Source organism: Gobio gobio, assembly GCF_949357685.1.
Source record: "Gobio gobio genome assembly, chromosome: 14".
In the NCBI taxonomy this organism is placed as follows: domain Eukaryota; kingdom Metazoa; phylum Chordata; class Actinopteri; order Cypriniformes; family Gobionidae; genus Gobio; species Gobio gobio.
The window spans coordinates 16,448,756-16,460,435 of record NC_137107.1 but is presented as its reverse complement, the minus strand read 5'-3'; the positions used below and the strand labels follow the sequence as shown (position 1 = coordinate 16,460,435).

Here is an 11,680-nt window from a genome sequence, read left to right as displayed (position 1 = left end):
TATATATACTGATTTTAATAACAATAAACAAATAGTCCAGACAGGATGATTTAATTGATGTATTACAGTAATGAGAATTTTAGTGAGAATTTGGTACAAATGTCATGACAATAATGTCACAATGCAAAACTCTTGCGGCTATTTTAATTTTCTTTCTGTAAAAGATCCTGAAAGTGCAGAAAATTTATAATTTGATTTCAATTTTGACATTAATTCTTATGGAATCTGGGGTGAATCCATTTTATTATATTCAATATATATATATATATATATATATATATATATATATATATATATATATATATATATATATATATATATATATATATATATATATATATATATATATATATATATAAGTGCAGTCAAATCGATTAATCGCAATAATAATTATGTATATATAAATACACACACATGCATGTACATAAGAAAATTCAAATATACATAATTATACACTGTACACATATATATTATGTAAACAAACTTTTATTTTGGATGTGATTGATCGATTTGACAGCACTAATATATATATATATAGCAAGAAAAAATAAGTGAACTGCTTGCAGAATCTGAAAATGTGCATAATTTTAACAAAATAAGAGATCATACAAAATGCATGTTATGTTTTTTTTAGTACTGTCCTGAATAAAATATTTTACATAATTTTTTTTTACATATAGTCCACAAGATAAAACAATAGCTGAATTCATTAAAATGACCCTGTTCAAAAGTTAATGAAACATTAATTCTCAATACTGTGTGTCGTTCCCTGGATGATCCACGGCTGTTTGGTTTTTTTTGTTTTGTGATGGTTGTTCTTGAGTCTCTTGTTTGTCCTGAGCAGTTAAAATGCCCAATGTTCTTCAGAAAAATCCTCCAGGTCCTGCACATTCTTCAGTTTTCCAGCATCTTTTGCATATTTGAACCCTTTCCAGCTGGGAATGTATGATTCTGAGATCCATCTTTTCACACTGAGGACAATTGAGGGACTCAAACACAACTATTAAAAAAAAGTTCAAACATTCACTGATGCTTCAGAAGGAAACACAATGCAATAAGAACCGGGGGGTGAAAACGTTTGAGCAGGCTGAAGATGTCCACATTTTTCTTATTTTGTTTAAATATCAATTTATTTTATTTAGTACTGCCCTTCAGAAGCAACAGAAGATACATGGATGTTTCCCGGAAGACAAATTAAGTTCAATTTACCTTGATCTTCAAATTCAACAAGTTTTCATCATCCGGCTATTAATGCATCGTGTTTCCTTTTGAAGCATCAGTGAATGTATGAAACTTTTTTAGTATTTGTGCTTGAGTCCCTAAAAAGTTAAAAAGACAGATCTCAAAATCATACAGTCATTGCTGGAGAGGGTTCAAATATGCAAAAGATGTTTTTGGGACCTGGAGGATTTTTCTGAAGAACGTTGGGCAGTTTAACTGCTCAGGACAAACAAGAGACTCAAGAACAACCATCACAAAACAAACAGTCGTAGACACGCAGTATTGGGAATCAATGGTTCATAAACTTTTGAACAGGGTCATTTTAATAAATTCAGCAGTTTTTTGTCTTGTGGACTATATGTAAAAAAAAATATGCAAAATATCTATAAATAAAATAATAAATAACATGCATTTTGTATGATGTTATGAACATTTTCACAGATTCTGCAAGCGGTTCACATACTTTTTCTTGAAACTGTATATATACCGATCAGGCATAACATTATGAACACCTTCCTAATACTGTGTCGTTCCCCCTTTTGCTGACAAAACAGCCCTGACCCATTGAAGAATTGACTCCACTAGACCCCTGAAGGTGTGCTGTGGTATCTGGCACCAAGATGTTAGCAGCAGATCCTTTAAGTCCTGTAAGTTGAGAGGTGGGGCCTCCATGGATCGCAGTTGTTTGTTCAGATGCTCGATTGGATTGAGATCTGAAGAATTTGGAGGTCTAGTCAACACCTCAAACTCGTTGTTGTGCTCCTCAAACCATTACTAAACCATTTTTGCTTTGTGGCAGAGCGCATTATCCTGCTGAAAGAGGCCACAGCCACCAGGGAATACCGTTTCCATGAAATGCTGTACACGGTCTGCAACAATGCTTAGGTAGGTGGTACGTGTCAAAGTAACATCCACATGGATGGCAGGACCCAAGGTTTCCCAGCAGAACATTGACCAAAGCATCACACTGCCCCTGCCGGCTTGCCTTCTTCCCATAGTGCATCCTGGTGCTATGTGTTCACCAGGTAAGTGACACACACGCACCCGGCCATCCACGTGTTGTAAAAGAAAACATGATTCATCGGACCAGGCCACTTCTTCCATTGCTTCTTGGTCCAGTTCTGATGCGCTTTCGGCGGTGGACAGGGGTCAGCAAGGGCACTCTGACTGGTCTGCGGCTATTCAGCCCCATATGCAACAGAAAGGTGTCAGAATACACAGTGCATCACAGTTTATCAGAACCAGCATTAACTTCTTGAGCAATTTGAGCTACAGTAGCCGTCTGTTTGATCAGATCGCACGGGCCAGCCTTCGCTCCCCACGTGCATCAATGAGCCTTAGCTGCCTGTGAACCTGTCACCGGTTCACCACTGTTCCTTCCTTGACCACTTTTGATAGATACTGACCACTGCAGACCGGGAACACCCCACAAGAGCTGCAGTTTTGGAGATGCTCTGTCCCAGTCGTTTAGCCATCACAAATTTGGCCCTTGTCAAACCGCTCAAATCCTTACGCTTGCCAATTTTTCCTGCTTCTAACACATCAACTTTGAGAACAAAATGTTCACTTGCTGCCTAATATATCCCACCCACTAACAGGTGCCGTGAAGAAGAGATAATCAGTGTTATTCACTTCACCTGTCAGTGGTCATAATATTATGCCTGATCGGTGTGTGTGTATATATTATATATATATATATTTTTTTTGTGTATATATATATATATATATATATATATATATATATATATATATATATATATATATATATATATATATATATATATATATATATATATATATATATATATATATATATATATATAATTATTTTTATTTTATATATATAGTATTTGGTAATGTACAAGAATGATACAGAATATTCAATGAATTCATTTCTCTGATGTGGTACACAGAATTGCTAATATTATTTTGGTGAAAGAGTCTTAAAAAAATTAAAAATAAATAACTTGCATATGTGAGGGCAAGCAGGAATAGGCAGCAAAGGATGAATATGATATGTTGAAGAAAAAAAAAAAAGAGATATATTTTATCCTGATAAAATCGCAAACTTGATATTTTATCATTTCAACATCTGACAGTCTGGCCTGCTTAGCTTATACTATTTTATTCATTTAATCAAAATTGGCAAAAATTGCCTGGATATGCATGAGGTGTTTAAGATCACATGCTTTAGTTTTTTAAGTGATAATCTTCATGTAATCTCACAGTAAAATGTAACAAAGTAAATTATTACTGGGACCTTCTTTCCAGTAGGATGCCCAGTGAAAATGGCACAATATCAGGATCTTTCTAGAATGACATGTAAAATATGCAAATTTTTCACAAGAACCATGTTCATGTATTGTAGCTACAGGCCTCTTTGAGCATTATTTAATACATTCACAATATGAACTGAGAGCGAACTAAGGCTGTAATGTTCGCACAAACATGTTCACAACAGTTAGTGTCCCAGTTTACAATATCTTACCCAAACTGCACTGAAGTAAAATTAAATAATAATAGAAACAACACTGTAAACATTAACATCGCATTCATCAAATGCTGCACATCAACTCACTTGCAGATCTATTATGTCAACTTCATATAATGAACATGATATACAGGAAACTTTGGGCTTGATTATCAAACACTGCAAACTAACAGCTGTGATATTTCCAGATATCAAGTTCACCATGATATTATAATGTTCAAGTGACAACAGTTAGAGTTAATAGCCTTTAACATTTTGACAACAGCTTTTCTGCTGAGCATCATGATTCAAGAATATAATAACGGGAAACCGCCTTTTACTCTCTGTGATTTTCCACCCATCAACATCCAAACTTTATCATGAGAAAATGTTTGAACTGGTTTCAGATCTGTGAAAACTGCAACTTAAATGGCTTCAGTTTAGTGTGGACGTATGCAAAAATTGTCCATACATCAGTACAGCAGGATAAATGAAGGGTGTAAACAGTACGATCCTCAAAAGATCTATAAAATGGAAACGCTTTAAATTATAAAAGGTGATGAATCACTCAAGGCATTGTTTGTGAAAATTGGCAACGATCATCTCCATGCAATGGCATCTGTCCCTAAAGCTTGCATCATGTCTTTTCTTTTTGGTAAAATGGATTGCCATGCAGTGTTGATATTTACTTCAGTCAACATTCTCAAGTCCAAAAAGTGTTCCTGACAAAGAAAAAAAATTTTCATTGCTTGAACACACGAAAAAGAAGAACCCATCACCTTCTTCGTTTTCAAAAGCCCAATCTCAACATACTGCACAGCAAAAAAAGAAAAAGGAAAAATCAAACCACTCCAGCTGATGCTTCGAGGAGTATAAAAGACAGAGAGCCTCCAGTCATCCCAAAATAGATCATATGAGACAGCAGTTTTTTCCTGTGATAGGTCAGTTATGGCAGCAGTTGTCAAAATAAGAGTCCTTCTTTTGCCTGAGATCCACCCCCTTCTCTTCTGAGGATACAATACCAAAACAAATTTAATAAAAACAATAAAATCACATTATTTGAGCATTATTATTTACTTGCCTCAATAAAACTCTTAAATAAAATTAGCTTTGGAAATTGCAGTTGATCAAAGCAAAAAGAGCAACTAATGTGTTTTGTTTTCTATCGATAATGTAGAAAAAAAAAAAATCACAAGAACATTGGTGAACATCTGTATATGAAAGCAAATCTGTTATAAAATAACTATTAAGGTCCGTTCACACCAAGGACGATAACTATTAATGATAAAGATATACACTACCAGTCAAAAGGTTGGAAATAGTACAATATTTTTTCGTTTTGGAGTAATATCTTACACCAAGGTTGCATTTATTTGATCAAAAATACTATAAAAACAGTTATAATGTGAAATATTATTACAATTTATATTAACTGGGTTCTGTTGTAATATATTTTAAAATGTAATTTATTTCTGTGATGCAAAGCTGAATTTTCTGCATCATTCTCCAGTCTTCAGTGTCACATGATCATTCAGAAAGATCAATTCTTATTATCATCATTGTTGAAAACTGTCTTTTTTTCCCTTTTTAAATCATGATACACATTCAAACGTTTGGGGTAAGCAAGATTAAAAATATATATAACAATAATACTTTTATTTAGCAAAGGCACATTAACTTGATAAAAGACAGTAAAAGACATTTATGAAATTAAAAAATATTACAAAAAGGTTATATTTATAATAGATGCTGTTCTTCTGAACTGTCCATTCAAAAAAAAAAAAATATATATATATATATAAAAAAAAAATATTAAGCAGTACAACTGTGTTTAAACATGAAAAATAATAAGAAGAAATGTATCTTTAGCACCAAATCAGAATATTAGAATGATTTCTGAAGGATTATGTGATGAAGACTGGAGCAATGATGATGAAAATACAGCTTTGCTTATACAGGAATAAATTACACTTTAAAATATATTACAACAGAAACAAGTCAATTCAAACTGAAATAATATTTTACAATATTACTGTTTTTACTCTATTTTTGATCCAATAAATGCAGCCTTTGTGAGATTAAGAGACTACTTTCAAAAACATTCAAATGTTTTTCAAACTTTTGACTGGTAGTTTATTTCAAAACGTAATTCTAAATATAAAAAAATAACCGAGTTCACATCACAACTATAATGATAACGACACAGAGGATCAATATCGTTGGAATAATTTTTTTTTTTCAGCTATAGAATCCAATCGGCTTTAAAGAGCTCGAGCCTTTAAAGTGACAGACGACAAACCTGCAACACGCGCTTAGAATAAACAGAACGTTATTGTTCATTGGTGTGGACGCTAATATAGTTAATGTTCTTGGGACCCTATTTTAATGATCTGAGCGCATGGTCTGAAGCGCAGGTGCACTTAGAATTCACTTTTGCTGGTTTAACGATGAAAAAAAAAAACGGTCAGCGCGCCCGGCGCATGGTCCAAAAGGGTTGTATCTAGTCTCTTAATGAGTCATTGGTGTGTTTTGGGCGTAATGTGCAATAAACCAATCAGAGTCTCATCTCCCATTCCCTTTAAAAGCCAGTTGCGCTTGCACCATGGCGGAATTTGCGAGCGGAAAAACTGAACGCTTCTCCTTTTATTTTTAATATTTAAAAATGTTTGTGTGCTTCTGCACATCCCTGTGTGTGTAATAAGCAGAGTGTACATGCATTGTGTACCCGCCTATAGGCTCATATTACTAACTATAGCCATTGACTTTAGACCAGGTTTTTGTTGGTCAATGGCGCAGTCGTTTTTAGTTGCCTCAAAATAGCAATGAGCCTGAACACACCTCGTTTTCAGACCAGCACGCCCATGGGCGAAAAGATGGGCGCGAGTGCATTTGCTATTTAAACAACGTGGCGCAGGACGTGAAAATAACTGCGTCGGCCTGAAAGTAGCAAAAAACACTTGCGTCGCATTGCGCCGTGTGTATGATAGGGCCCTTGGTGTGAACTGGTCTTTGGGCACCTAAGCCCATGTACTAGATAAGGTAGGTATTTCCAAGCCTGCAAATCTTTGCACATACATTAAGATATCATGAATGTGTGCTGGATCTTTGGTTTTCCAAAGACAAGCAGTGTACCAAGGTCATTGTAATGAAAAGTTTCTGTGCTTTTCATGCTTATGCTAAGAATCAAGTAACTGACAGAGTGCTACATTTGTTAGCAAATCGGTTAGCATGACAGCTGATGTACCTGACAGGACCAGGTATATAGTGTAAAAAAAAAAAAGAGAAAAAAGAAAAACAATTTTTTTTTTAAATTTCATTTTGCAACCAATTCCCACCTTGCATGAACTCTAAAGCACAGCTACTGAAATCTTCAGCCACCTTCTGAAACACCTCATCTGTACAAAAACACAATCAAGAAGTGAAACTCTCGGTATCTAACAGCATGTTACACATAAGTAGTGCTCAATAGAGCAGATACACTGAAGTATAACTTACCAACATTTTTTCCTGTTTTGCTGGAGGTTTCGAAATGTTGAGCACCTATTTCTGCAAAAAAAAGTTTTTTTTTTTCTTTCTTCAAATTGTTTTGCAATAGTTGCATGTAAAAAACAGCTAAATTCATGCATACCATCTGCGAAGTCTTGAACGTCATGGTAATCTACTTGCCGCACACTTCGATCGGCTTCAATGAGGTCACTCTTGGTACCACACAGATATATCTTGCAGTGCTGAAAAATAAAAGAATATGTCAATAAAGTTGTGCTGAATATTCTTGAAATGTTGTTTTGAGACATGGGTATATTTTACCTCTTCACAGTTCTGTAACTCCTTCACCCAGAACCTGGCCCTTTTAAAACTGCTGCTGTCAGTCAAATCTAAGTGCAAATGTCAAAGACAACCACATATTTAAAATAACAATATGATGTTTCCCAATTTAATATTTCCCAATTTTTCTCATGCAAGAGACTGTTTTTTTTATGACTATTTCCATGTACACTGAAACACAAAAGTTAGGATTCAGTAAAACATTTTTTAAATAAATTATTTCATTCAACAAGGATTGCTCAAATTGAAATTTGTAACATAATAAATAAAATAGAATAGAATTTTATTTCTAAAATAGAAATGTTATTTTAAATCATAATATAATTTTTTTTAAATTTATTTTTTTACTGTGTACTTTCAAAAACAAAAACACCTCACAAATCCCAAAATTTAGAAATAAAAACCCATTTTTTAGTGTATGATTAAAACAAACGTATGCGTGTATATATATATATATATATATATATATATATATATAAAATAAATCAATATATATTGATTTATTTATTATATTTATATATATTTATATTATACAAGTATAATAAATAATCAATAATATATAAAACAATCAATTAATCTTAAAATCACAAAAAAAATATATACATATTTTATGTATTTAATATTTTTAATATTTTTAATATATATATATTTTTTGTGATTTAAGATTAATTGATTGTTTTTAATTGATACAATAGAAAAGATTAATTGATTGTAATTTATATATATATATATATATATATATAAAAAATAATAGACACACACACACACACACACACACACACACTATAATATAATAATATATAAAATTATCTATCAATCTAAATCAAAAACATTTTGGACCAGTCAAAAAAAGTAGAACGAAATTGTAACATCATATGAGCATGTTTCATACTATTAACACAGTTTAACTTACAGACCTAAAAAAAAATTAAAAAAAACACACACAAATCTTTTTTTTCCCCCCAAACATTTATGTAGCCCTGATTTTAACCAAACACATAAACTGCCTAGCAGGACTCGTAACTACTGTAAGATGTACACAGAGTGAGCAACTATGAGCCATTTACTTGCTCACTGTCACCTGACTGCTAGACTAGCTGGTACATCCTGGACTTCTTTCCAAAAAAAAAAAAGCCACTTTCCATGTAAAACTGTGAGAGAGGGATTTACCATAGCAGACAACAGCAGCACGGGCTCCTCTGTAATAGATTCTGCTCATGGCCTCGTAACGTTCAGACCCAGCAGTGTCCTGAGATGACAGGAAACACATGAAGTCACTAATAAGTGGTTGACGAGCGTATATGAAGACAAGTAACAACACTTACCCATATTCCCAGCGTAACCACTTTGTCATTGACATTGAGGGCTTTTGCTACAAACGCAGCCCCTATAGTCTTAATGAGACAAAAACAAATACATCAAGCCTAGCAACATCAAATCAGGTCATCATAAAAAAGAAAAGAAAAGCATCAGTGGAAGGTAGCTATACCTGTGGAGCTGGTTTATGTGACACATGATTAGAGATAGCTGATACCCAAACAAATGTACATCATACACAAAAATGTCTTTAATGAGAACAAACAATCTCAGAACGATTGAGAAAAGCCCGGCCTAATGACCATTACCAGTTACTTCTTCAGGTTTCTATGCAAGCGCATACTTACATTTTGATAAGGTCCCACAAGAAAGCGGCGATGTACGTATCTCTCCACCAGGCTGGTTTTACCTACACTCTCCTTGCCAAGCATGACCACCTTAGCATCCACTCGCATGGCAGTCATGATTATTTGGGTTTGTAGAAGACACTAAAGAAAAAAAAGACATTGTGTAGACATTAATAATAATAATAATAATAATATTATATATATATATATATATATAACGTACTTGCAGGTAATATAATATTAATTAAATAAAAGACCACTAAACTTACATGATTGTTTCTTAATACGCTTAAAGCCACAATATGTAATTTCAAAGGCAATAACAAAGGCGTAGCTTGATGACGCCTTGATTTCGAGGAGCTTTTTTGAATTTCACTTCCGCTTCTTCTCCATGCATATGTGGGGTAACGCAGCACTGTTTTATCATATTAGATACATTATTTGACTGTGTTGAAAGTTGTTATAATGCTACTCTGATACACTTGTTGCGCCCTGAACTAAGCTAGATTAATATTTGCGGTAAATCAAGAAAACGAGATTTAAACTGTGTTGAGCTATTTAACAATGATTAGTTTCTGTTGATGAATGTATCCAAACAGTTGCTCACCTGTCTAATAAAACACATAATATATTAATGTGCCTTGGGTGATTCCATGGTTTCTACAAAATAAAACTGGAAATCGAGGGTAATGGGGGTATGATGTCATTGATAGGCGATACACGGACACGGTCCGTCACGTGTCCTTGTTAAAATTGCTTATTTCTCTGGATTTAAACATTGTTGGAAACACTTAGGAATATTGCAAGTACACAAGTCAACAAAATATAAAAACTGTTCTAGTGGCTTTTGGATATTTTAATCCAAAAATCTTACATATTGTGCCTTTAAGTAAGGCATATTGTGCCTTTAAGTAAATAAAATAATCAGTGATTTGTTCACCGTAAAACGAAAGGGAAAACAAAACAGCTTAGCTTTGAACATCACTAAAGTGTCAAGTGTCAAAATGTCAAATTAAAAGTTTTTTCTTAGAAGTACATTTTAAATGTGTTGCTGTGTTTAAATAGCACACTTGTTTTGATGCGTTGACTAAGATGGTAAAGCACATTTGACATGTAAAGTCGTTGATTTTACACACCTGGGTGTGTGTGTAGTGTGTTTTTCGATTTAAAGTTCATTTTAAATGTACTAAACTGCATTATATTAACGTCATTATTACAAAAGTGTAATTACAAATTAATTTAAACAAAATACATAAAAGTTTGCTTGTACATCATGCAGTACACTTCAATATTTCAAAGACAGTAAGCAATTATGAAATTACACATAAAGATCAGCTAACTTAAGTATGAAAAAAACAGTTAAATTGAATGGTATTTAATATAAGTTTAAATTATTTTAATTTTCAAGTGTCCGAGAACATTACGTTCAGCTAGCATTTATCATTCCCTTAATAAATTGTATTTTTAAGCATGCTGAAGTGTTGTAGTAGTGGAAGAAATCAGAGTTAGCGTTGGCTAATGCGCAGTTTCAGTATATCAAAATAGTATCCATATGAAACACACTAAAAGGTTTGTTGGCCCGCTCATATTTTTCACTTACCTGTTCTCTTAATGTATCAGTTGACGGGACTTCAGAGTGACTTTTCTGACAGATGAATACTGTAAATGGGTGGCTAATGGTTCAGTTAGCAATCCACACTGACGTGCCAGTGAAAACTCCTAATAATACAATTAAAGACTAATTGATGAATAAATACATAAGCAGCGATTCACAACACTTCGAACTGAGGAAACGGTCAAAAATAAAATAATCAGTGATTTGTTCACCGTAAAACGAAAGGGAAAACAAAACAGCTTAGCTTTGAACATCACTAAATACAGCAGAGCTAGATCATTTCCGAGCCATGTTTTCCCCGTTCACATGGGAAAAAATACAGCAAACGGTCTGACAGATGTTAGTTGTACTCGGTGGAAGAGGAACTGTAGTGTTTCTAGCTAGCTGGAATAAACTAGTGTGTGTGTTTTTTGTTTATATAGAGGAGGATGTGACTTCACTAGGGACAGTGGTTGTGTCTCAAATAGCGATGTATGAATCGTGAACCAATAGAGTCGGATCTTTAAATTGAATCGTTTGAACTGTTCGTTGACGGATCAGTGAATCAGATCCAGCGTGAAATGTCTGGAAATGTGTTTACAACTTAATTTTATGTAATGGGAATTAGATGTAATTATAAATATATATTTTTATATATATTTTTCACACAAGCTGGATATTAGTATTGTTTAATGTAAATGCGTATTGTATTTGGGTTCAAAGTAACTTTTCTATTACTTAAATCGTGACTGTAACGAATTGAACTTCACATGAAATTTAAATCAAGACTCGTTAACAACACGTAATCTAAAAACATAATATGGCTTTGTTGTATGTCACGCCGTTATGTCAGACACCGCGTTCTCTTTTTAAATTCAGTTGCTTGAAACGAACTGTTTGAAAGAA

At 33.5% G+C, this 11,680-nt stretch overlaps 1 protein-coding gene across 1 annotated transcript; it reads right to left on the bottom strand.

The window, feature by feature from the left end:
• Positions 1–3,062: 3,062 nt before the first annotated feature.
• On the bottom strand, positions 3,063–11,266 carry rab24 (RAB24, member RAS oncogene family). The gene is made up of 9 exons (XM_079835021.1): positions 10,781–11,266; positions 9,181–9,321; positions 8,842–8,910; positions 8,687–8,765; positions 7,499–7,566; positions 7,320–7,419; positions 7,187–7,237; positions 7,027–7,086; positions 3,063–4,698 (listed from the first exon to the last, which is right to left on the bottom strand). The coding sequence occupies exons 2-9, from the start codon at positions 9,295–9,297 to the stop codon at positions 4,634–4,636; spliced, it is 609 nt and encodes a 202-aa protein (XP_079691147.1). The 5' UTR covers positions 9,298–9,321; positions 10,781–11,266; the 3' UTR covers positions 3,063–4,633.
• Positions 11,267–11,680: the final 414 nt, after the last annotated feature.